Source organism: Quercus robur, chromosome 12 (genome assembly GCF_932294415.1).
Source record: "Quercus robur chromosome 12, dhQueRobu3.1, whole genome shotgun sequence".
NCBI lineage: Eukaryota > Viridiplantae > Streptophyta > Magnoliopsida > Fagales > Fagaceae > Quercus > Quercus robur.
In genome coordinates, this window is record NC_065545.1 from 17,940,970 (window position 1) to 17,968,277 (window position 27,308).

General features: G+C 34.2%; 3 protein-coding genes and 1 non-coding gene across 6 annotated transcripts; 1 reads left to right on the forward strand and 3 right to left on the reverse strand.

Moving 5' to 3' along the window:
* Positions 1-9,887: 9,887 nt before the first annotated feature.
* On the forward strand, positions 9,888-15,483 carry LOC126708778 (zinc finger CCCH domain-containing protein 32). Its single transcript, XM_050408712.1, has 7 exons — positions 9,888-10,338; positions 10,502-10,644; positions 11,285-11,347; positions 11,520-11,639; positions 11,750-12,040; positions 12,123-12,434; positions 14,819-15,483. Exons 1-7 carry the CDS (start codon positions 10,236-10,238, stop codon positions 15,197-15,199), a joined length of 1,413 nt encoding a protein of 470 aa, XP_050264669.1. The 5' UTR covers positions 9,888-10,235; the 3' UTR covers positions 15,200-15,483.
* A 3,043-nt stretch (positions 15,484-18,526) lies between these two features.
* On the reverse strand, positions 18,527-20,294 carry LOC126709856 (uncharacterized). The gene is made up of 2 exons (XM_050410215.1): positions 20,133-20,294; positions 18,527-18,975 (listed from the first exon to the last, which is right to left on the reverse strand). Exons 1-2 carry the CDS (start codon positions 20,186-20,188, stop codon positions 18,783-18,785), a joined length of 249 nt encoding a protein of 82 aa, XP_050266172.1. The 5' UTR covers positions 20,189-20,294; the 3' UTR covers positions 18,527-18,782.
* Positions 20,295-20,396: 102 nt separating this feature from the next.
* TRNAR-ACG (transfer RNA arginine (anticodon ACG)) lies at positions 20,397-20,469 on the reverse strand. Its single transcript has one exon. It is a non-coding gene; the product is annotated as a tRNA-Arg (tRNA).
* A 1,457-nt stretch (positions 20,470-21,926) lies between these two features.
* LOC126709161 (BTB/POZ domain-containing protein At1g03010) lies at positions 21,927-26,421 on the reverse strand. Of its 3 annotated transcripts, none has more exons than XM_050409272.1 (4): positions 25,873-26,421; positions 24,394-24,460; positions 22,883-24,082; positions 21,927-22,754 (listed from the first exon to the last, which is right to left on the reverse strand). In XM_050409272.1, the coding sequence occupies exons 1-4, from the start codon at positions 25,962-25,964 to the stop codon at positions 22,215-22,217; spliced, it is 1,899 nt and encodes a 632-aa protein (XP_050265229.1). In that variant the 5' UTR covers positions 25,965-26,421; the 3' UTR covers positions 21,927-22,214. The 3 variants fall into 3 exon arrangements, with proteins under 3 accessions (XP_050265229.1, XP_050265231.1, XP_050265230.1); XM_050409274.1 differs by lacking the exon at positions 25,873-26,421 and adding an exon at positions 24,624-25,808; XM_050409273.1 differs by lacking the exon at positions 25,873-26,421 and adding an exon at positions 24,537-25,808.
* Between the last annotated feature and the right edge of the window lie 887 nt (positions 26,422-27,308).

The window sequence follows — 27,308 nt, forward strand, 5'->3', positions numbered from 1 at the left end:
GTTATGTTATAACTTAAAAATAATGGAGTAGGTGTTGGTCTTGGGCTTGGGTTGTATCCATTTTCCTTTTCTTCTTCATCTAGCCCAATTCAATTCAACCTATTAAGCATTAACCAAGCAGCTCGTTGGGAGCATTTAATGTGCTACTCGTTGGGCATGCACAGTGATTGTTGGAGCAGCTCATATATCCTCTGCTTCTTTGCTATAAAACCCTTGGTTTTCACTCTTTTCTCTTCAGTTTTTTCAACTACACACAGCCGCCTCTCTCCCTTTGTTCTGCTCTATTTTTCTGCTCATCTCCACATAAATTTCAACATCTATTTTTGGGTTTTAAGGAAAGGCAAATAAGGTTGTTCTTGGTTCTTCTTGCTTGGGTGTTCATTCAACTTGAAGAAATTGTTATAGTCTAATCCTGGGGGGTTATTCAGCCAAGAGAACCATTTGCATCGAGTTCTACTTCGAGTGATACGAATCAACCTTTAAGGACAACGCAATTTACGTGATTCTATAGTTTGTGAGATCTTTCTAACTCTATTTATTGATTTTCGTCATTGCTAATTTTTAGGGTTTATATTGTTAAATCAAAACTTGTTTATTTAGCCATATTTTCCAACAGCAGGTTCTTAGGGATGGCTAGCATCTTTCCAACACTGCAAGAGTACGAGGTTTACTAGTTTTGAAGTTGAATTGAACACCTTATACTAGTTGTTATGCTTATGAAAACACCTGAGGATGTTAAACTAATTCTAAAATCTATTGTTGATTGCTGTACGTTCTTCTTCAAATGGTAAGGAAGATCAAAGTCAAACACATGTAAATAATGGAAAGCTAATAAAGACTGCAAACGCTTTGGCTAGGCTAGCCTACAAGCAAACTAGAGATTTGTCTTGATTTCAACACCTATCCAAGAGGTACAGTCTTTTGCTGACTTCGATTCGTCTAACTTAATAGCATAGTTTGCTCTCATATATTCGGAGAATCATGGTTCAAATTTTTCTTAACTTTGTAATTGCTGAATTGTTATTAATTTTCCTTTTTTTTAAAAAAAAATCTTTGAGATTTAGTTTGTATTTCCCCTTATTATAGAGAGAGAGGACTCAAACTAAAGTTGCGTTTGGATTGGGCTGATATGTCTGCGTTTGCGTGTTGTTTGCTTTTTTTTTTTTTTTTTTTTCACGCATTTTTTCAGATTGCGCCTACTGTTCATGCACTGTTCAATAAACAGTAACCGCAAACTTTGACTTTTCAAACTTTTTTTGGACCAATCAGTGCACATCGTGTACTGTTCATGGACCCACAAATTTCACTTTTCAGCAATTTTTTTATTACAAATGGGTCCCACGGTACTATTTATACATTTAAAATTATTTCGCTACAGTGTTTTTCAGTTTTCAGTTTCAGTTTTCAGTTTTCAGCTGTATCCAAACGGACCCTAAACCTTATAACTATTTTAGTATTTTCTTAATACCAAATCATTTAATTATAAACACCATGTCTTGGGTTTTGTTTTGTTTTTCTTTTGTAAGCATCATAGTGTCAAGTGCATCATATACATAAAAAGTCAAACAATTGTTTTAGGATGACCACTAATTAACAACATACAACGTCTCTTTTTATTTATTTATTATTATGACATGCAACGTCTCTTTAAGCAAACTAAATAGACAACTATAATTTATAGCACAACATCACCACCATAAAATAAAAAATAAAAACACCAAACAACCCACAAGCAAGATGTTGACGTTTTGTGTGGGGACAAAAAAAACACCCTCCAACGATAAAGAAAAACAACGGAATCTATTCAAATTAAAATTTGCGTCACTTAAACAATATGTTTACAATAATAATGAAATTTATAATAGAAAGATGCAACAAAAGCATGAAGAGCACAATTTCTTGATTACCATAAATTTTCACTACTTTAAGTCCTCGTTTGGGAGTTCACAAAAAAATTAAATAGAATGATCATAAAAAATAAATAAATAAAAATGAATGGAATGGAATGAAGTGTGTTGGGGGAACTACAATTTGACTCTCTACAACCATTCTAAAAACAGGTCCGCGTGGTGTGATGTTAAAGGTCATAAAAGATTTGAATGTGTCTTTCTCATTACCAATTAGTTTTGAGGTGAAATAACACAACTCACGGTCTGACAAATGATATCAGAGTTAAGGTCTTGAGTTTGAGTCACTAAAATGTCATTGTGATGGAGAGATTGCTTGGAGGATCACAATTTGACTTCCTACAACCACTCTAAAAACATGCCCACGTGGTGTGATGTTGAAGAGTATAAAAGATTTAATTGTGTCTTCTTCATCACCAATTACTTTTGAGGTGGAATGACATATCTCACAGTTTGACAAAATGTATTTAAGTAAAGAAAATTAATGAAAAAAAAAATGGAATGAAATGTATTTAAGTAAAGTAAATGAATTGAAAATAATGAAATGTAATGGAATTAAGTAATATTGTTTGGATGTTTTAAAATAAATGAATGAAAATGAATGGAATGTAAATAACCTTATTTGAGAGTAACATAAAAAGAAAGTAATGAAATCATTTTATGATAATATTACTATTAGACCCCTATTTTTTTTTTTAAAAAAGTGGCTAAATATATAGAGGTATTTTGGGAATTTTGGTAATTTAATTAAATATAATTTCATTCTCTTCAATTCCTCTCAATTTTGGGGAATGAAAATTTAATATTTTGAGGGAATAGAGATGAAAGAGTGTTTCCTTCTACCCATTTCATACTCTCTCACTTAAATTCACAAATAAGGAAATAAACTTTACATTACCTTCATTAAAACTTTCTAACAAAGGAAATAGAAAGATATTAAAAAAAGAATTCGTTCAATTCCATTTAATTCCATTAACTCCCCTAAACAAGCATACTACGAGTCTTCAACAATAACCGCAATAAATATATTTTGTCCAAAGTAGGTTTTAACTTTTAACAACTCACAAACGAATAAGAATTTCAACAATTTATATCAATTAAGAATCCAAGATGAAGCTCTATTTGTTAATAGAAACATACTGAAATTTTAGTAAAAATAAACAAATCACCTTTGAAACTATGACCAAATTAAGTTGCCGCATAAATCCCTAATTTATTTATCTCACTTTTTGCTTATATTTTTTGTACATCCATTGTTTATTTATTTATTATTAAAAAAAATCTCAAAAGTCGTTTTGTTAAAAAAAAAAAGAAAAAGAAAAAAGGTGGCTCACCATTACGACAACCCACGTCTCTCAATAAACCTTTTTCTTTTCAATAAATGAACTGTCATTTGATGGCACATAAAAATATAAAATATAAGAGGGTCCCTTCAGAAAGTTGTAGTATCTTGATATCATCTTAAGTTAACCCCATGATAATTATTGCATATAATTTGAGAACATGGAAATTTTCTTTTTCCGTTTGTTGCTTGAGTGGGCAATTGGACATGCCAAAATTGCTTGATAAGATTTATATAGAGCTTTCAGTGCTAGTCCACGAGCTAATAATCAAATCAACAGAGCCATTAATGATCACATGTTTATTGCTTCTGATTTCTTTTGTTGCTTTGAACCTTAAAACTTAAAAAAGTGTGGTGAGGTCCCCTTCCTCAACCTCCACGAATCTTTAAATTTTTGATATGGTGATAGCAAAATACACAATTAACAATCCATTAAAGTGTAATGAGGCTGTCAATAGTTATACCTCAATTGGTAATTTTTATTTTTTTGAGGGTGAATTGGTATTTTTATTTTTTAGTATTAATAAATACGTCGAATTCAAATCTTACTTCTCCAACTAACGAATTAAGGAAAAACAAAAAAATGCAATCAACTCTAATATGGCAAACTATGAGTAGGGTTGTTCATGGGTTAGGCCAAGTTGGGTTTTTGTCCAATCCAAAAGGGCCGGAATCGACTCGATCACTTGGGTCTCCAAGATCTGGACTTGGTGTTGATTGATATGAGGAGTCGGTTCAAGTAGATCTACTCGGGTAGCAGTTAGTCTTCGGTTGAAGTCGGGTTGGCCGAACTTGTTGGGTCTCGACGAGATCTTGTCGGATCTCATTAGATTTGGCCAAAACTAACTGGAAAACTGCTCCTACTTGTAGAGATAGATGAGATTTCGATGTGGATATCAGTCGGGTCGGTTGAAATTGAATTTTCATGAGAAGACCTGCCAACCAACTCGCAAGTATCAGTTGTTGGAGGTGGAGACCCACTTATGATTTTCACCGGCGTTGAGTAGGCCATTTCGGGCTAGCCTGGACGATACGAGCAAGTTGATTTGTTTATGGAGTTAGTTGAACATCCTTAATTATGAGTAGTTGAGAAAAAATGATGAATCAATATGAATGTGACAGAAAGTTAATCACATAAAATAATTGTGAAAAAAGATAAGGTAAAATATATGACCTTGGAATATTCAATGATCAAAGGGAAGATTCAAACAAAAATATGTTCCTTTGAGAGAACCGAATAATACAACTACCCCACAAGTGTCTTGCAAAAGTTGAATATAGTGTACGTATCCTTTAATGGGAATATCCTCTGAACTCTTTATGTGGTGGATGAATATTGTGAAGTTTTTCATTTTTTTTTTTATTTTTTTATTTTTTAGTGCATTTAATATTGTGAAGTTGGTGGCATTAGAGTTGAGGTTGGTGTTGGTCCATCATAAAAATTCTTTAGTGTACCCCATAAAGGCGTGGGTTTTTTTGTCACTTTAATTTTGTGATTAAGATTAGGAGCCGTCTATGTTGCTAAATGATGTCACTACTACTAGAAGAATGAGATTTGGAAATGCCAGCCGCCGTAATACACATACTTTTCTTCTCTCCCAAAACCGCTAAAAGTTTCCAAAATTGCTGACTTGTGATTCCCTACGTGGCATCTTCCAATTGGTTATGGTCCAAAAGCCCTCGACAACTTTGGCCTGAATGAAAAAGAGCTATAAAGAAAAAGAAAATTAAATAAAGAAAGAAAGTAGAAAAGGTCTTTGGTTCCCATGTCTGCGTGCTGGGTTTCAATATTTTATAAATATTTGTTTGGCTCATAGCTAAATTAATATACAAACCCAAATATTAAAAGGGCAATTACTTTTGAAAAATAATAGGTTAGCCCACTAATAAAACCATGTTGCTTTCATTTCTCATTAGGACTGCTTTAACAGCTCATCTCCTCTATAACAGTCGACTCCAGAAATATTTTTCAGGGTGTTCCTGGGTGGACTTACTCTGTTACAATTTTTTTTTCTTTAGATTCTCTATTACAATTTTTTCTTTTTTAGATTTTAGTTCAATTTTTTTTTTTTTTTAGCTTTTTCTTTTTGCTTGAAAGCAATGTTATGAATACTGTTTTGGACATTGTTTCGATTTGTTTAGTAGAACGGAATATTTCGGTACTGATCTATTTAGACGTACCATTTCAGGGTATTTCGGGGTTTCTAAAAAAAAATTAAAAATAATATATCTTTATATTTATATTTTCTTATACAACATAAAATTATTGATCCAAATAAGTAAACCTCAAGTAAAACAAATCGTTTAGTTTTTCTTTTTTGACACTCAGATCATTTAGTTATTACATAACAATTACTGTTTTATAATATTAAAACATAAATATGTAATTAAATAATAAAAAACAACAACCAAAAATAGTACAATAAGAAGAAGAAGGAGTAGGGGTGACCTTTACGATGGCTGGATTTGTTTTTTAGGCATTCGACGCAGGTAATGACATGCTGTGCTGACGAGTTTGTCCGTTTAGGGATTTTTCTTTTTTTCTTCTAAAAACTGGTACCGGCCGAAATGTAACAAATAATCCACCAAAATTTAATTTTGAGAAATGTAACAAATAATCCACCAAAATTTAATTTTGAGAAATGATATGTCCATGACATTTTCACAACATTTTTATAACAAATCCTAAGTGGTAGGTTGTTATTGGTTATTATTGTTGTCATAAAAAAATAATCTTAGTGCTAGGTTCAAATTTGAACTAATAACAACTAACCATCTGTGATTTGTTATGAAAATATTATAAAAATGTTGTGGACATAGCATCTCTCTTTAATTTTATTGACATAAAAAAATTTTGAGGGTGTTCCTAATTTTTTTGAGGGTGTTCCTATTTTTTTTTTTTAAGGGTAGATAAATAAAAAATGTTTAATTATTACATATAATTTTTTTTTTTTCAAGTCAGGGTGGTCCTGGGACCACCCTGACCTCTATGTGGCGCCGCCACTGCTCTATAATACATAATTCGATAATTGAACCTGATGGATTTTAACTTTAAATATTTCAATTAAAAATATTAAAAAGTGTTAATAAGTTGAACTACTAAATTCTTGGTGTCTTTTCTCTAATTTTGAATACATGAATTGGTCACTACTGTACGACTTCCCTTAAGTGAGATTATTTTAAAGTAAATGAGATTATTTTGAGGTGTATATATATATATATATATATATATATATATATGATGTTATTCTATTCAACTTTCAAGAATAATCACTTACTCTTTTCTTTTGTTGCTACGTAACATGGCAGCTTCCTCTACAGTTAAGAGTAGATATAATAAGGACCAAGCTGGTCAAGCACTGGGGTTTCCTTCGAAAAACATTATGTGCTGTCATTATTGTACAGAAAAATTTACTTGCCGAGTGCCTAGGCTAGGCCTCAACATGTCATAACTTTTGAATGGGATAGTATTATCCAACTTGCAACAATGATAGAAAGGTGGTGACAAAAGATTTATGATTTTGTTTTTTGTCCCTCTCGAATTAAAATTCTGTAGTATTCAATGCAAAACAGTCAGCAATCAGCATGCTGAAAATGAAGTTTGAAAAGTATTTGTCATGGAGTCATGGTACCATGGCAAAGACCAAGATATATCCTGCTTATCCCATGATAATATGTTAGGATAATTCCATTATGTACTTCTTAAATTCCTCAAAATTCATATTTAATGATCATTAATATCTTAATAAGGATATAAAAGTAGTGCTAATCAATGTTTGTTTAAATATTGATAATGTGGTAAAATTTAAACCATTCATCTAATAATGAATTGACGGGGGTTTTAGTTAAGAACTTCACACAAAAAGTCTAAATAGTCTCAATCCAACATGATTAAATCTTAATCAATGTCTTTTTTTTCCATCTCTAGAAAAATCTAAATCAATGTTGATGGAATCATAATTGTGCAATTGAATACATAAACTTTGAACCTTCCACTCAAAGCCATAATCATACCCCACTTATTACACATAAATATCAAGAAAAAAAAAAGCTTAGCATCTTCATGGTTCAATCATGCACTTGTTGCTTGCTAACTATTAAACCTCCACGCCACATAAGACATGAAAAGACAGGCACTTCATCTCACAACTTAGTGCAAAAAATTTCCGGTCCTCTCTTTGTGAAGATGAGAAAAATGTCTTTAAAGTCTTTAAGTTTTAAACTAGTATGGACTAAGGGCAACCACATGAGCTCTTGCAAAATACAAAAAGTGCATCATTTTACACATTTTAACCAAAAAAATGCCCACATCAGTTAGTGTAAAAGTGTGCAAATATGCATTACTGCTACAGTAATCGTGCATATATGCACTGTTACTGTAGTTCTTGCATTTAATATTTTAGTATTTGTTTCTCTCTCCTCTCTGTACCTCTAACTCTCACCTCACTCTCTTTTTCTCAAATAATTTTGGTGGCACAATTTGTGCCACAACTCACTCATGTGGTGAGTTGTGGTTGGTGGAGGGTGTCCCCACATGGACCTACCATCACCCCTTCACCAACCACAACTCGCTACATGGGTGAGTTGTGGCACTAGCAATGCTCATTTTTCTCATTTCATTAGATCACAGAACGCAACTCTTTCAGGCTCACAGCTCTCTCTTTCTCTTATCTCATAAATCTTTCTTCCTCTAGCTTCCATCAATCGCCGATCACCATCGCCATTTAGTATATCCACCACCACCAATCACCGACTCTAATCTCTCGCCGAAGCCTCTCCGATCGTTGATCGCTTGCCTTTGTTTCTAGTTGTTTGATTTGTGGGTTTCAGGTTGAATGAGGTTGATTTGGTTTTCCTTTGGGTTGATATGATTGGGAGGAAGGACGTGTCGATCTTGTTGCACAGTGGGAGGTTGGAGGCATCGATCCTGTTGCTCAGGGCGAGGTGTCGATCTTGATAAGTGGGTTTTGATCCATTTTTTATTCTTTGTTTGATTCGTGGGTTTTGGGATTTCATATGGTTGGGTTGAATGAGTTTTTGGATTTCATATGGCTGGGTTGATAATGGTGGTTGCTTGATGATGGTGGCTATGTGGGTTGTGGTGGGTCTGTGAGAGAGATGACGGTGTTAAAGATATGAATATTTTATTGAATAAATGTGTAGAATAGATAAATTGATGTGAGTGTTTTGTAGAATATTTTATTGAATAAATGTGTAAAATAGAAAAAGTAGGTTTTTTCTTGCAAAATAGATGGAAATTACACTGACTAATGCGGTTGCTCTAACCTGATGAAACCTATTATAAAAAGTAGTTCCAGAACAATGAATAATTCCATACTTTTTTTCTGTCACAACTTAGATGTGACAGACTAAATAATTGGCCTTGTTTGGTATACTCACTCAAACACATGTTTTCAGTTTTTAAATAACATTATACATATTTTTACACACTTTTTCACCTACACGTATTTCTACACATATTCTTAAATAACAAAATACATGTTTTTAAGTACATGTATCAAATACCCTCTAGCAATCACTTACACGGTTTATACATGAATCCACTATTTTTTTTAATTAATCATACTTCATGTTATAATTGTGGCAAAAAGGTGTGAAAAATTTGGTGGTGCTAAAATTTTTCCATTATAAATATGCCCACAATGAATATGCCATTGACTACCACCAAGTTCCTCATTGTCAATAAAGACAGACCAATAATAGGAGCATTTTTTGCTTTTTCTGCTCAGCACCCTCCCCCAAAATGACACATTTGTCCCACTTTAACCATCACAACTCTGTTTAACACCAAACCCCACTTCTTGTTTGTTTCGTACCCAAAAGTAAAAACCACCAATCCCACCACACGTGTTGGTGAGACAAGGACATTCTCGTAATTTTATACAGTGTCGGTCATCCATTCATTCTATAAAATCCATTTTTGCTTTTTAAACAATTTTTGCCCTTTCCTGAGTCAGTGTTTACTTCCTTTTGGCGGGTACGAAAACTAACACACTCACACGTGCCAAAAAAATAAAAAAGGATTTCCAGAATAAAGTATTAAATGTTTTTCAAATAAGCTATTCAATGCACTTCAATTCATGCATTTGAACACTAACAATTAACAAAATAAATTGAAAACATATCTGCACTTTGAAAAAAAAAAAACACATATATTTAAGTGAGATGGTATTTTTATGATTTTTTTATCCATCATGTATAAATTTTTTTTTTTGTTTTCGTAATTTGATAAATACCACAATGGAAAGATATAAATAACAAAAAAAAAATGTAATACATATACAATCTTATTTTCATATATATGTAAAATTTATATAATAATATTAAGAATATTATAACTTAATTGATCACAAATAAATCAGGATTTAAATTCTTCCTCTTAACTAATGTTGAATTATATATATAAAAATTTCTATATGATAATATAAAAATGAAAGTATCTGTCATTTTTGACAAACTTTCCCCCTAATATTCCTACCTAGATGAATATTGGAGAAAGATATTTTATATTTAACAAACATAATAAAAAAAAATGCAAAAAAAAATATAAATAAAAAATCTTAAAAAAAGTGACACACGCACACACAAAGCTTAAAAAGCACAAAACCAGACCGTACAGTTTTAAGACACTCAGAGAGAGAAGAGAGAAGAGAGAGGAGAGAGGAGAGAGAGAGAGAGAGAGAGAGCTCCATTACAGTGAAACCTAGAAGAAATAAAAACTCTTACTAATCTCTCTTCTGCTTCTTCAATACGCGTTTTTTCTAGTTAGAGATCGAACTCTCTGTTCCTCCCGCAACATTATAGTACCATTGTAGAACTGAATTCCTCGTACAACCCAAAACAACAAACTACAACAACACACGTCTCGTTAAAACGTTGTACAGAACCCAAAACCAAAACCAAAACAAGAAACAAGAAACGCAGAAACCCCCCCAAATAAAAAAAGAAACGAAACCCGTTTCGAAATGGACTTGTATGGGCGAAACTCGGCCAGAAATGGGCCCCAATCGGGTCAACAACAACAGCAGCCCGAGTGGACCCCTTCTGGTACCGAGACTGGACTCGAAGGTACTTCCTCATTCGCTTTTTGAATTCGAATTTAGTTGCAAAATTTATTATTATTATTTTTTTTTTGGAATTTGGGGCTTTTTTCTAGGGTTTTTGCAATGTGGTTAGGGTTTTGTGATAATTGATACTAATTTGAGGTTTTGTTTGTGTGTGAAATTTGTAGAGTCGATGTGGCAGTTGGGGTTGAGGGGTAGTGAATCGTACCCGGAGAGACAGGGGGTACCCAATTGTGTGTACTATATGAGAACTGGGTTCTGTGGATATGGTAGTAGATGCCGTTACAATCACCCTCATGATCGCGCCGCGGTAAAACTGAGCTCTTTTTGTTGTAAATTTATGCTCTTTTTTTTTGTTTTTTTGATGTGGGTTTTCGATATTGTGCGTGTTAGTGAACTTAATTTCGAAGTTTTTTAGTTGTTATTGCTACAATGGATTATGTTATCTAGCTTATTTGTGCAGAATTGGAGGTTTTTTTTAATGTGGGTTTTCGTTATTGTGTTTGTGGAACTCGATTTTGAAGTTGTAGGTGTTATTGATGCAATGAGTTATGTTATCTAGCTTAATTGTGTAGAATTGGAATGTTGTACTCTGATTCTGTGAGAAGTTTTGTCAGAAAGTCGGTGTTTGTTTGGTTGCTGTGGAATTTGAGGATAGAGAAAGGAAGTAAAGATTGGAATTTAATGTGTTATGTGCCTTTTTGTTTGTTTATTTGTCTTGTTTTGTTTTGGTTTTTAGAGAATGAAAATTCATCTGGGCTGAGAATGATTTTTTTGTGTGATTGGCTTGATGAAGCAGTGGTTTTTTTTCTTGTTTTACTCACTGCCAAATGGCAGAAGTTTGTGTTTCAAAGATTAATCTTTTTCATTCCTTTGGATTAACTAGTAAGTGGAACATTAAAGTTTGAGAATTGGGTTTCTAAATGTAAACTGGGATTAATGCTTCATAGGTTGCAGAAGCAGTAAGAGCTACAGGGGAGTACCCGGAGCGACCAGGGGAACCTGCATGTCAGGTATGCAGTTCTGTAATTATGGATTGTAGCAACTTAAATGGGCTTGTTATGGTTGATAACTTCACAATGTAGATTCCTGGGGAATCTGCTTAAAATTGTTGTTATCTGGCTTGTATACTGTGGAATCATTATATTCCGTTCATATTTATTGTGTTTGTTACTTAATGTGCAGTATTATTTGAAAACTGGGACGTGTAAATTTGGCGCGTCCTGCAAATTTCACCATCCAAAAGATGGAGGTGGATCATTGAGCCAAGCTCCACCAAATATTTATGGATACCCGTTACGACCGGTTTGACTTCCTTTTTTCTTTATCCCATGCACACACACAGACTCTAATATCAATATGTTGTGGAATCTTGAGTATAGTACAATCGAATCACCAGTTTATGTATTCATCAGGGTGAGAAAGAATGCTCCTATTATTTGAAAACGGGGCACTGCAAATTTGGTCTAACTTGTAAATTCCATCATCCTCAACCAGCTGGCACCTCAATGCCAGCGTCTGCACCTCAGTTTTATCCACCGGTGCAGTCTCCTTCGCTTCCTACGCCTGACCAGTATGGGGGTGCATCCACCAGCTTGAGAGTTCCTAGGCCTCCGCTAATACCTAGTTCTTATGTGCAAGGAACTTATGGGCCTCTGCTACTTCCCCCAGGGGTTGTTCCTATTCAGAGTTGGAATCCTTATTCGGTATGCTATAAACTACATGTTGAGATTGAGATATGCCAAAAGTTTGTACCTTTTTTTTATGCCATTGGCATACTTTGTGCAGGCACCTCTCAGCCCTGTACTATCTCCTGGTGCTCAACCTGCAGTTGGACCAACTCCTCTGTATGGAGTAACACCATTATCTTCATCAACTCCTGCACTTGCAAGACCTTATCCCTCGTTCCCCTCTTCGGCTGATCCTTCAAGCAGTAACCAGAATCAACAGTCATTTCCTGAGAGACCTGGCGAACCTCAATGCCAGTACTATATGAGAACAGGGGACTGTAAATTCGGATCATCTTGTCGATATCATCATCCTCGTGACCGGGTTGTTCCCAGTACTGTTCTCAGTCCCAGTGGTCTCCCCTTGCGTCCGGTATGAAATGTTAGTTGTTTCACTTAGACCAATACTTTCCCCTTCTAGCCTGTAAAGTGTTTTCTATTTTTTAAAGAATTCAAAATGATAGAGCATATCAATATGTTCAGACAAATGTTTGATGGCTGAGGCTGTATCAAAGTCCTGGAAAATGATTTTTGAGGCATATCGTCTTGCTGTACTATATATGTCTCTTGTTTCAATTAGTATGCCTGGAAAACTTGCATTGTACCAGTGCAAGTGAAATTTCTGTTTTTATTTTCTTTTGATTGTGAAGTTACACACACACACACACACACACACACCTGGTGAGCTTTTAATCCATGACCTCACCCTCTACCTTATACTTACAAGAGGAAGATGTGCCATCTGTTGAATTGGCACAATTTTTTTTTTCTTGATTATGCTTTATTAGGTTTGAGAAGTTGCTTCTTTTTTACTAAATGTTTTTTTTTTCTTTCTTTTGTTTTTGATTGGTAAGTTATGTACACAATGAATGGGTTTTGAACCCACAATCTTACTCTCCAGTCTCATTCTTGTTGGAGGTGAAAGTGCCATTTGATTTGAAGCTCATTACTCATTAGTTATTAGTGCTTCTCCACTAAATATGGGTTTAAGGTGAAAGTGCCATTTGATTTGAAGCTCATAACTCATTAGTTATTAGTGCTTCTCCACTAAATATGGGTTTACTAATTCTTCTTCTTTGTAGATCATAATATCATTTTGTTTTGAACATGTAATGCTTATGAAGTTGTAAATATCAATTTGTACTTAGAAGTACCTTATATTTTGATGAAGGGTGCACTACAAGACATTTGGTAATATGTTGATTAAACGGGGGATTTTGTCAATAATGAAATTTTGCCAATGAGCTGTAATTTAAATAGAACTTCCTTCCATGAAGTGGGTTGGAGAGTGAGGTCATGCTTATAGCTCACTAGTTGTATGTGTCACTTATCAAAAAAAATGTCTGTTCTTGTATGTTAAAGAAGTGATTTTGATCTGTATGCGTGCTATAAAAAAGAAAAAGAAAAAAGAATTATATGTTAGAATATAGATTGGTTCTGCTTTGCTTGGTTGAATATTGGATTAAGGATGACAAAAAGGTAGCTCTATTGTTCATCAATCACACGGTTTATATTTTAGCTTGTGTCTATTTTCAGAGCATTGCATTTTTGGTCCATGAATAACACCCACTGCTTCCCACAAAATCTAGAGCATGCAAGTTTGTGTAATGGGGCTTTAGCATTGACTGGAATTGTTTTGAGAAATCACTTCATCATGAAAATGACTTCTGGTATCATAGTTAGGGAAAGAGTATGTGGTGGTAAGTTAGCAATATCATTTTTTTGTTTTGGAGCAATTGAATTGATTGGATTAGGAGGGTATGGTGGGGCAGCGGGTGTGGTCTCAAAAAAAAAAAAAAAAAAAAAAAAACTACGAATGACCTCTTTAATTGATTGATACAATCATGTTTATTTCTTTGTTTTTTATTTTTACGAGGAATAGTTAGTGAGTTAAAAAGACATTGTAATAGAAAATTACAGTGGCCCTGGATGAATTGTTTAGATGACTATGATGAGATGATTTCTGTGAGAAAACACTAGTAAGGCAAGTTGATGTATTGAAGAAAAAACCCACGTTGAACTCACAAGAGCAGTTGTGTTGCTATTATAATAGTTTGTTGTAATAAAAAAGGCAATACAAAACAAAATATTGTGTTTCTTTCTTCAATATATAGATCTACTATAATACAGAATTTTTTTTTTGGTTGTTGTCAACACTTCCTGCTTCTGAAAATGCTTTCATGTTATAGTTCATTTTTTATTGGTAAATATACGTATGCCCTAGTGGATCTTGAACGCATTGCTTCTCCTCCACCCTGTGAGTTGTGAGTATAAACATAAGGATTGTTAAGTGCTGAGCCTTGGGATAATCTTATTGAAACTTCGTGATAATTTCTTTCCATTATTATAGGCATGACTTGTAATAGGGAAGAAGAGTGAGAGTATAAGAGGTTGGTTACCAATCTCATCATAATTATACCTTGTTGCTATTTTGTACATCCCCTCCCCCTTCTTCTCTGTTGGGTAAGAAAAAAGAATTGAACTTATCAAGCTCTACACCTCATATGTGCACCACATCTGTCTCCCAATAATGTTTTACACATCAAATTAGCTATGAACAGATTGCCTTCAATACTTTATTCACTATTTTCTTTCTGCACCATTTTTAGTTTCCAATGTTCATATTGATGCCTTGAATTGCGAATGTATCACTTGCTTCCGACTATATTTTAATTGTGCTTAGCTGTGGAGACTTTCCAAATCAAAATGATTTTTTTGGAACATTTTTTTAATATTTGTTTCATATTTTTTAAACAGGGGATGCAACATTGTGCATTCTACATGCAAAATGGTCATTGCAAGTTTGGGTCAACATGTAAATTTGATCATCCGATGGAGGCATATAGTCCATCAGCATCATCTCTCATCGATATCCCAATTGCTCCCTACACAGTTGGGTCTTTGCTAGCTACTGTGGCTCCTTCATCCTCTTCTTCAGAGCTTCGACCTGAATTGATTTCAGGTTCTTATCCAACCAGAATGCCTTCTTCTGGGAATACCAGTAGTTCAGTTGGTTTAATTTTTTCTCAAACTGGGCCAGTTTCACTATCTGAAGTGCAACATTCAAGTCAAATTTCTTCCCCTTTAAGCGGTGGCAGAAGCACAAGACAAGGTGGTGAGGTTCGTCGTTCAAGCTAATGCAAAACCTAGATGAGCCATTCTTCATTATCTTCTGAATTTGGTTTCAGCAGCATAATTGTGCTTCTGTTTATAGATCTGTAAGTCTTTACTAGTCAATTCTCTCAATTGTGTAGAGTTTCATTTTGCACTGTTAAGGACTACCAACCAATTTGGTTTACCTCACACTTGGACTCATCGTCTCATGTCATCTATATACATCCATGAATATCCATACGTTATAGTATTTATACATTTATATAAAACTGAGGAAGTGTCTTTAAAGGTGTTTCCCACTTGCTGTACATTGTCAAGAAGGCCTGAGGTGGTTGCTGCTATTTACATGAATGCTAACTGGAGGAAAAGTACAAAACCTATTTCTTGCAGGTGATGGGGTTTCATTTATTTTTTCATGTAATGAAAGTGGATTTTTTTAATATATAGAGAGAGAAATATTTTTTAAAGTAGTTTTCAAAGTTCAAAACTTCAATTAACAAATGCAAAGTATCTTGAAACAAATGTCAAAGAACATTAACCATCATAAAGTTATGATTACAATCTCACCAATTGGAGGTAGTGAGTTATAGCTTTTTATTTTTATATATCAAACAGACACTGATACAAGGATTTGTGAAAAAAAGAAGTCCTAACCCAGACCCCATCACACTTGCAACAGAGAAAGAACAGTGGTGTCGTAATTGATGAATGAGTGACGGTTGATCACCAAGGCTTTCCATTTTGATCCATTAATTGCTCTGAAAATCAATGCTGATTTTGAAGTGTTATAGTGAGAGAACGTAGGTGGTGATGACTGATGAGAGGCAAACTCATAGGTACTTAAGTTTAGGAAATCAAAGGTGGAAGTCTGACTATTGAGATGAGAATTATTGTAGTACTTTTACCCTAAAAGTATAAAATAGCTGTAACTAGCTTTAGCATTTGAGTTTGTTCAAAAATCTTCCCTTTGTGAGCACTTTGCATCAGATTGTGCAAAATAGTTATGTAAAATTGTGCAAAACCTATTCAAAGTTATCACTATTCATTTGCATTTTAGTTATTAAAAAAAAATCTTTTTCTTTACGTATAACGAGATTGAAGGAAGAGAATGAATAATGGTTGTAGTGTGTGAAGAAAAAGAAATAATAAAAAAAAAAATTAATATTTTTAATAAAATAGAATATAAAATAGATAATTTGATGTAGGTGTATTAGAAAAGTAGTACATTTCAAAAAAGAAAAAGAAAAGAAAAGTGGTTAAGTAAAAAGAAAGGTAGGTTCTTATAAACAAGAATTTTTGCATGGTTATGGAGGCTGTAACACATTGAGTTTAGGATTCTTTTGGTTATATGATTGCTAATATATGCACTGAAAATCAGGAAATTGTGCATTGAAAATTTATCAACCATGGATCTGATCAAGGATAATGACAAAACAATAATAAGTTAATTGCATGGGAAAAGACAGGCCAAATTATATATATATATGAGATGAGTTCAAGTTACATCTAAAGTAACTCAATAAGAGTTACTATATTTTTTATAAGTCATAGATTTCTCAGAGATCTAATGGTTGAAAAAATATCATTAAATGTTAATATTTACCATCTTACTATATAATTAATACTAACGTTTTTTTTTTCTCTCTTTATTTATTGCCTTCCACTTGATTAAAAGGCACTACCATTTTCAATCGAGCAAGACTTAAGTACAGTACTTAGGTACTGTTTCTTAGGTTTCATTCTTAAGATTCTGTTATGTAGATTTTTTTCTCATGACATCGAAGTGTATGTTTTAGTTAAGTAACCACATGGCTGAATCTTAAGAGGAGAACTTAAAGAACAACACCTAAGGTATTGTATTTAAGTTTTGTCATTTTCAATTACCTGCAAAGTGCAAACCTTACATCTGCTTGAATGAGATTAGAATCTCACGCTAAAGTCAACACAAAAGCTTACGCCTTCTTAGGTCCAAAATTGTTTTTTTTCAATATCAATCAGATTTGCAATTCACCTTTATTCTTGCTCAAATTTTCAGTTTCCAAACAGAGCACTAGACCCAATAATTTTTTTTTTTCAAAAAAAAAATCTCTGTTCAAATGCAATAAACTGGATTCAACACCAAAAGAAAAAAGAGCAGAAGAAAATGAAAAGAAAAAAAAGGAACCCAAAAGTCAACTAAAGAAGAAGGAAGAATGTGAAGCATTGATTGAAACAAAAGTTAAAACTACACCCAATTATCAAAACTAAATATTTAAGAGAAAAACAACTATATTAACGCAGAACAAAACCATTATAAGATTACCTCTTAATAAAACTTACCAAAAGAAATGCCTTTTTTCACTCAAACTGACATATGGACCAAAATAAGCTATAAATATAAATATAAATATAATGGCGGGATGAGTAAGTAAATTGCGCTAAAGTTGTTTTCGTAATTGGTCCACATAATAAGCATTAATGTTGAGCAACAATTGCTTATATAAATTTGTTTTTGTTTGTGAAGTATTTATATTTTGTATTTATATTTTCATATTGGTAAATTTTGATTTGGTAGATGTTTACTAATTATCGAGACATTGGTTTTTATTTATTTATATTTATACCTATGGATTTGTCTAAACAATTTTGGACCTAAGAAAGCATAAACTTTTGTGTTGACTTTAGCGTGAGATTCTAATCTCATTCAACCTATCAAAAAAAAGAGATTCTAATCTCATTCAAGCATATGTAAGGCTTGCAAGTTATTGAAAATGGTAGTGTCCTTTAATCAAGTGGAAGGCAATAAATAAAGAGAGAGAAAAAAATGCTAATATTAATTAGGTAGTAAGATGAAAAGTATTAACATTTAATGATGTTTTTTTCAACCACTAGATTTCTTAGAAATCTATGGTTTAACTACCGCACACCTTTGGTGTAGTAGTTACTCTACAAGTATAAATGTTTGTGAGATGTGGGAGAGGGCAAAGGTCGGGGTTCAAGTCTCTAGAAGGGAGTTTCACACACATATATACTTAGATTAGGTTAGAGTAGAAATTCTATCTTGTATAAAAAAAAAAAAAAAAGAAATCTATGACTTATAAAAGGTGTAATTCTTATGAAGTTACACCAGGTATAACTTGAATCCATCTCATATGTAAATTTTTTTAGGATAATAAGGTTGTCCTTTTTCTGAGAGTAAAAAATATGCATGGAAAAGCCTAAAGTGTTTCCGGTGGAGAATGAAAAATGTAAAGACTTATTATGAAAATTTGTCTAGCATCTCCAATTTTATTTTGGCTTGACAAAATTATTTGGTAACCTTACCTAAACCATTACAAAAATTATTCTTAAAGCAGGATCTATAAAAATAAATTCTTTGCCTGAACCAACCGCGAAATGGCATTGTTGGGTATGATCCTGGTAATATCATATAAGAGAATTTTGAATTCAGATGTTTGTATCTAACAGGAAAATTATTAGAACATCTTAAAGGCAGAGAAATTTAGATGTGGTGCCACGGAGAGTTCTCATAGAAAAGAGTATACATATTTAACTGAATATTAGTTATCCAAAATCAACCTCCACAGCTTCTTCCACTTTTTTCTTTTTTGGGTAACTCTTCACAGCTTCACTTATGCACGAAATCTTTTAAGATATGGTTTTTTGGTTCTAGCTTTGCATTCCTTTGCCAATTCTCTACTGCTCTATGAACTGTAGCATCTGCCTCCCGTATCTCCTCAGCAGAGAACTTGTGTTCTATAATTCCCAAAGGTCCAGGCTGCAAAACCTTTACCACAGTTTCCATCTCTTGCTCCAGCTGCCTGCACCAACAAGAAACATCTTGTACAAATGAGTCAAAATATGAAATGAATAAACACTAGATCCTTTTAAGAGTATAACTTGCATAAATATAATAAGAAAATAAAAAATCCATTGCACAATTCAAATACAACATGGAAGCCATCAAAATCATTGATAGAACCAAGTTTCAAGCAAGGAAATCCAACAGAACCTTAAAACCAAACCATAGCAGCTAACTAGACAATGCATGCACGCTTCAATGAAGCCCGTCAAATTCTACAAAACATTCACCCCTCCAGTCATTTAAATATGAGAGGTGTTACGTTCACAACATTTTCACAACAAATTGTAGGTGGTTATTTATTATAGGTTCAAATTTGAACCTACCACTAAAATTACTTTTCTACCAAACTAATAACAACCATAACAACATACCGCATATAATTTATTGTGAAAATATTGTGGACATAACATTTTTCTTTAAACATATAGCAGTCATTATCATACCTTACTCTACTTCAGGGTGCCAAAATGTCAAGCAGAAGCAATTAAACAAAACCAAAGCCATCAGCAAAGTTGATCTTCTGTGATGACATGACATATCTTATGTGATCCCACAACATACAAAACACCAGGAAAGACTAAAGACCCAATTGATCATTTCAAATTCTACGAAAAATCTAACCCTTTTTCAATTCACACATTCACTTCATCAAAAAAACAACTGTTAGCAATAGTTCTAAAATGACAACATCTAGTAAGAAGTGACATCTTTATGTAACGGCTATATGCAACATCATAATCACATGAATGCATGTCGGGTTCATGACCCGCGTCAATTCCTCAAACACGTGAGACGCGGTGTAGTACAACATCACATTTCTTATATAAATCCACACTTTTACAAGCCAGTAAAGCCCCCAAATGGAGGCCTCCAAATTCTACAAACATGGAATTCACACTTACTAGTTCTTCAAAATGTATCTTCTATTATTATTGAAAATATTCCACATATAGAGAGAGTGTCGGAAACAAAAATCACACACACAAAAAAAAAAAAAAAAAAAAAAAATTGAAATTGCAGAACCCTAACATGAGTCAATAGAATCAGGTCTGGTACTTATAAAAACATATTTTCCCACATTTTCTCAGAATCCAAACAGAGATTTGAGAGTACCTGATGAGCTTGGAAAAGGGTAAAGAGTTTCCGATACGAGAAATAGATATCGGCATGTCTATTCTACTGCCACAAAACGCACCGTTTTAGTGCTGAAGATTTTCAGAGAGAACATCAATGGCTTTAGGCTTTAGCTCTTTGAGTTTTAAGCTTAAAGGTTGAGACGACGCCGTTTAATTCTAATAAACCAAAACGGAGCGTTTTTGGTTTTAAAAAAAAAAAAAAAAAAAAAAAAAAATGAAAGAATCCAAAAATATGGGGTTTCGACTTCACTGGGGATCGAACCCAGAATCTCTGGTTCCGTAGACCAGCGCCTTATCCATTGGGCCATGAAGTCTTTTGTTGGTGACATGCTTCACCTTTCTATACTAATAGCATATTGATTTGATTTGACCCAAGTTTTGAATATATTCTTGGGAGTCTGGTCTGGGACTTACCTAGATACCAATACAATTTTGGGTGGCTTTGGCTTTTTCTATTGAGGTGAGGTTTTTTTTTTTTTTTTTTTTTTTTTTTTTTTTTTTTGCATTCATTAAGAACTCATATTGTTATTAGTTCACTTTATGTAGACATAATCTTATGGTGATGGTGATTTGTTCCTAGATGAACATTTATTTGATTGGGTAAATATTAGCGCACACCATTGTTGTACACAACTGTCCACACACAATTTTGAAAAAAGTTTTGAATTGAAATCGTGACTTCTAAGTTGTGATTTCAGTGCAAAAATTGTGTGTGTATGGTTGTGTGCATCAGACAGTGTGAAATAAACATTGCCCTGTTCAATTTTGTTATGTTGCACTTTGACAATTGTCCTGCTTGCATAAACATGAGGAGCTAACACCAATATTCAAATTCATATCCTTATCTCAAGTGTCAATTGAATTACACGTTCATGTTGTGGGGGGACCAAAACACCAATAACTTGGCAAAACCATAAAGCCAATATAACAAATCAGAATGACAGAAATTAGTGGCAATGACTCAAATCATATCATGACAAAGTCAAATTTTTTTGGTCGAGGTAATTGCGCATGCCCACTAGTTTTCTGTAAAGTAAAACATCATGTTTTGGATTTACCCCTATTTTAATTTCTTCTCTTTTTTTGTCTCACCTTTTACTCGTTGGATTCCCATACAATTGAGCATGTTTGCACTTTTGGCCTTTGACAGTTTCAAAGCAATTGGATTTGTCCTCTACTCCTCTCACTTTATACATGTTCTAAAAATGTGATATTGTGCATACAAATCCTGATTTGTCCACACATGGTTTAGTAAATCATCTAAAAAGGTCTTGTACCTTGGTTAAGGATGAGATAGCCATGGTGTTTTGTCTCATTGACTGGTTTGTCAGTTGTCACCGACACATACAAGTACTAAATTCAATTTGCAGAGATTCAACTAATCAACAAGCTGCATCTTATCTGTTTGAGGATACAATAGAAATGGTGTGCTTCATCAAGTAAGAATTAATGTTATGAAAACATCCTTCACTTGATCAAATGGGAAGTTAGAAGGAGAATTGAAGGGAATGGCTATTTTACTAATTCTGTCCAAAACAGAGTTTTGTGTTGTGTATCGGGAATTCCAGTTTTGCTATTAGGTGTTGTTACTTGAACTTTGTACTCTTTTCATTTGGTGCAATACAATCTTCTCATTCATCCAAAAAAACAAAAGGAAACATTTTACTGTAAAACATTAGGGAATTTGCATCATTAGCTGAAAATTGTGAAGCTACAAAGATGATGTTAGTCCTCCACAGCAAATGCTCTTAACATTTCTGAGAAGCATGGATGATACCAAGAGTTGCTAGTGAAACTAATACCTTGAAAAAATTTGATGTTACAAAAGATTTTCTTCAAGATTCTATTTCAATATTCTAAAAATTCTCACACGCTCGGACATACCTTTTGAATACAATATTGATTGAGTGCCTGCCTTCAAAGCTCCATGGAGAAGCCAATGGAGTGATCTCACTGAACTCAGCAACTCAGAATCAACACTCAAAAACTATCAATCTGACAGTAGACACAACCACACTAGATATACTATACACTCCTGCTTATTTTACACTCTACATAGTCAGGAAACTGAGTGACGCCTTCTCTTCTGAAATGGAAATCGACTCTCTGAGTTAGCCTTACCTCCTATAGGCTTAATGCTATTAATCCGAAACAAGGAATTGAGCTTGCTTAATTTTTTGGTGAATGATTTAAATAGCTTGTTGGCAGGATGGGTTTTTACAAGCTCCTGTTTCATAGACACATGATCCTTCTCTAAGTCCGTTAGCCTCATTCTCATTCTTGCAACTTCAAGCTTCAACTCTCGGTTCTCTCTTCTCACTGATGCATAATTGTCTCTTGGTGAGATGGCTCCACTTCCGGCACCACTGCCTGAACGTTGTGGGAATTGACCATTGATTGTGCCAAAGAAGAATTGGTTATGACCCCCATTCATAGCATTCCGAAGCCTGATTTGCTCAAAGTAAAGGACTTGGACCGCCATTTGCACTGGTAACCTTTCATTTTGTGCTGCATGACTGCAAGCTTCTTGGGATAGTTTCTGGCAGTCAATTGTTTTACAAAGTCTGTAGCGTTCAGGGTCCTTCATATTTGGATGAACCTGCAATGGGAAGCACAAATTGTTGCTCAAAACCTTGCAAAGAAAAATCTAACTGCAAGAATTGATTTTTTCAGAATTTCATTAAGAGAGAGAGAGAGAGAGAGAGAGAGAGAGAGGAAGTAGCTTACTTTTAGGAAGATATCCACAGCTCTGTACAATCCATCACTAACTACACGTGCATGATCTGGAAGCAGTTCTGCCAGTGCTATGAACTTTGTCGGTGTCAAGTTTGAGTCTAGTGCAACTTCAGCAAGATAATTGTCCAATAACTTTGATACCTTGAGAATTGAACTCTGTTTAGGAGATCCAGGGCTGTCAAAATCATATACCATTTCACTTTCATCCCTCAAGTGATTATTATCTTCATCGTCATCCTCATCCAAGTTCAGAAAAATAGAGAATATCCTCACAATTGAATCTGCATCATAAAGTGTGCTGTGGTTATTTCCATGTGAATTTGCAGGAATTAGGATGTCTTCAAGAATTGCCTGGTCCAGTTGCAGACCAATTCGCCTCTCCAAATCCGATCTGCAGGAAGTAGATGCTGATGCTGCTATTGCTGTTTTCAACAAACTTGAAAGAAATGCCATTGGAACTTGACTCTTCCTTGATTGTGTTGGTAGTAAGCTAATTATTGCTTCAACAATGACTCTTTGCTTCTTCTGCAATTCCAAATCCAAGAGACTTCCTTTGACCAGGTGGGGGTCCTTGGCAACAAGTCCTTGAAGAGAATTATGGGCATAGTTTATCAAAATTTTGCAAATCATATCCTGTTTTAGACCCTTGGATTTTACTGCAGTCAGAACCCGTTGGAAGAAATCAAGATTAAGCATTGCGAGTGATTTTCCCCACCAGTCTGCCGGAGTTTCTGGTTCCATGTTTGGTATAGTTTTTGCAGGGAAGTTATGGTCAAGCTTTAATAATCCAGAGGTAAGCTGCTCTTTGCATGCATTACTTGCAATTGCATTGATAAGCCTGCTAACTAGGTTGACCTCTTCTGCTATAGGCAATAGGCTTTCACATCGGTGAAGAACAGTTATTGAGCTTGATATATTTGGGAGCACCATCTCCTTTAGATATGCCTCAGTTCGACTTTCCAGGTTTTTGTCTGAAAACTCCTCAGTCATTTCCAGGAAATGAGCTGTACAACGTAGCATAGCCACATTTGAGAGTGTAATCTCAACATTTACTCCATAACAAAACTTTGCAGCTAGCTCAAATGCCTCTGGTCCACCAGGAACAGCAAGGACATTTATGCGTGTAACTTTTGATTCTTTTGCTTCCAACAACAATTTTCGTATTCTTCCACTCCGAGAAACTAGGGGGAACTGCAAAAAAATCAGGACCGTATAACTTAATTATATGCAAATTATTGTAATTATCAAGAATAATTTGTTGTTTCATTAATTGTAGTTAAATCTGTTCTTGGTGGATGGGTAGTTAAACCAAACAGCTTGAAATTCTCTTGAAAAGGACTTGAATGCAGGACTGGTGTCATATAGATAATTTATGTAATTTTGAATATTTTAGAAGTACAAATATTGGAGTCTCAAGATTTAATGACAATGTGAAAAAGGGTTTATGTACAACACAAACTGTCCTAAACTGTAAAGTATTGCTAATGTTGTACCATCCTTACCTTATGAAGTGCGAAGCTTGAGGCTCCCACTTCGACAGTAAGATCGCTAGAAACATCAGATATTGGCCTGCAAGAAAGGAACTGGATGAAGTAGTTTTGAAGAAAGAGAATAATTTCAGAAAAAGAAATACTTGTATGCATACATTGTTGTTAGTGCTAATAATTTAGAAACCTTGCAGGAGCTTCTCCTACCATAAACTTCCATTCCCATGTTCCTATACCGTAGTTACCTTAACTTAAGGACTGTGTGATCCATCTTCATTATATGATTGATTTGGATGGCCCAGATAGGGAAAAATTATGACTCAATTATTACAAAATGAGTGAGACTGGCGTCACTGGAGCAGCAGTGCTCTAGACAATATGGTTAGATATGGCGATTTGCAATGGTAAAAAGTTGACTTGAAATTTGTGGTGTGGTTATGGTCTGGCATTGAAAACAATTTGGCCAATTTACTGACTTGTAGAGATATGATGGGAGCCATATGGGTCCCTCTGGATTAATTAGATAGCAGCCCATGCTTGCTATGTTCCATGTAAAGCTAGAAGGCATGTCATACTCAATGAACCAACCGTACTGTAGGACCTGTCCGTACTTGTGTTTGGACTCATCAATAGTAAAATTGCACAAAATTATTGCCCGGCAAACACTAATTCCAGTTCGGTGCAGAATGGAATATAGACATTAATCAGTCCAGCCTCGTGCCACTGTCTTACGAGTAAAAGGTTTTCAAGATCAAGTTCAGTTGATCTGTCATACTCGGTACTTACTATTATATGCTGTAGCAATAAATTTGGAGGGCTATGGTTTATGCTGATGAAAATTGAAGCCTATCTAACTGTCTGACCTACCAAAAGGCTCTATTCCAGGAAATTTAATCCCGAAAAGATGCTGTTTTCAGCTTCTTGTTCATCCATCAGGTTTTGACTATTCAAGATACAGGAAAAAGAAATCGTGACAGTAACCTGATAAAATCCAGAACACTAAATTATTTCAACTTTTCAGACCCCAAATTGTGGTTGAATGTCACAGATCTGCCATCTTTGCTAACGTTATGAAAACGATGATTCAACTTAAATTCTAAAATATTACCAACACACAATAACAACAACAACCAAGCTTTAGTCCTAAAAATTTGGGGTCGTCAACAATTCAATCACATGTAAAATATTATTGACAGTTAGAGAATGAAGGAAATGGTAAATTTCAGCCCATGTTTTGTTTTGTTTAACTTCTAGGCTACAATTTCTAGCACTTTGCATTACTAATTAGAGATTTATTAAACCACTTTCTTGTATTATACCTTACTGGTATTTCTAGCTCAAGGATTACAAGAAATATTTATGTAATGGTGAAAAGTCTTCATGCTTGAATTTGCAACCATCAATTGGCTACATTATGAGTGGTAGAAAAACATTGCATAGAATGAAACTAAACTACAATATGCAGAGGTTAAGAGTCAAGAAGGAGAAGATTACCATTCTGTGGCATGCCTTATACTGGAACTTGGACGAAATGACCTCTTTCCTGATATGCTTGGCTTCAATTCACCAACAGTAACAACACCCATATCTTAAAAGAAATGGCAATTCTGGCCTGAAAAATCCCACTGACAGTTCTGCACCTCCAACCCCACTAACAAGTGTCACTCTTTCAAGAAGAATATGGAACTCTCTAAACAAACTCTCTCATTTCAGTTTCAAACCAAGACTGAGAATGTTATTCCTTAAGGCCACCCTTCCCACCTTCTCTCTGGAAAGAAAGCTACACTGAGGTGAAACTTGAGTGCCACATGAACCCATGTTGGATCAAAGGGTGGTCATGATGACTTTAAAACATACCTTAATGAGTGTTTATAATGTGGTTAATCTTAAAGTCAAGAAACAATGCAGGTGTGCATGCACTTTTCGGTGAAAGGTAGGGGGGGACTTGGGGAGTGTCCTTCCTTTTACATGGTTTTTGTTAAGAGAAATTGCAGGAATCCTGAAGGGTTGCAATGCTTTTGGGGTCTATAATCATGGCAAGTGAAAGCTACCTACAAAAAGATTAGCTTAAATTAAGTTTAGATTATGTGTAAAGCTAACTAAAGTGGAAATTAAGAAGATGAGTTGGATTACATGTCATAATGAGAACCACTGTACATCCAACTTAAAAACTAAAACTCACTAAAAAAGAATTCTATAAGTGTCCTAACCAAACGATAAAAAACAATTATTATAGAATAGACACCTTGAAGTTACAAATGTTAACGTATCTAAAAGTTTCAAATGTTATCGGAGGTAAAGAAAGATACGTGTGGAAAATGTTGTGTTAGCCTCAACCTCAAGGGCAGAACTTTGTCTCATTGCTTTGTGAAATTGTGTGAACACTAACTTCTGGCCTGGTTGTATCCCACACACCCAAAAAAGCAACTTGCATGCAGACAATCAATTGCTGGTGATTTTGACATTTCTGTGCCATAAACACTAATCCCGGGGATGGTTGGGGTTTGAGAAACTTACCAAGAGCACGGTTCCCATTTGATGTTGATTTTTGTATAATTGACGACCAAGTATACATTTTTGGTCAAAAATAACACACTGACATTATAGATGTGTTATGCACGTAGGCCAGTTGAGTACACATTAGATTACTTGAATTTAAATACTATACACACATATAATATACTATATACATAGATAAATTAGTAATAATTTTCATATAATACATTTACTTACTTTAATTTAAATATTACACACAGATAAATTATTTAACACACGCAAACATACAAATAAATGAATAAATATATGTATCAAACCATTAATTTATGTAACAAAATTAGTGTATGTACCTGTAGTGCGACAACTGTGGATTAATCATGGCATAAGATTGCATCGATCGAATGGTAATGATGACCCCATCAATTACTTCCCTT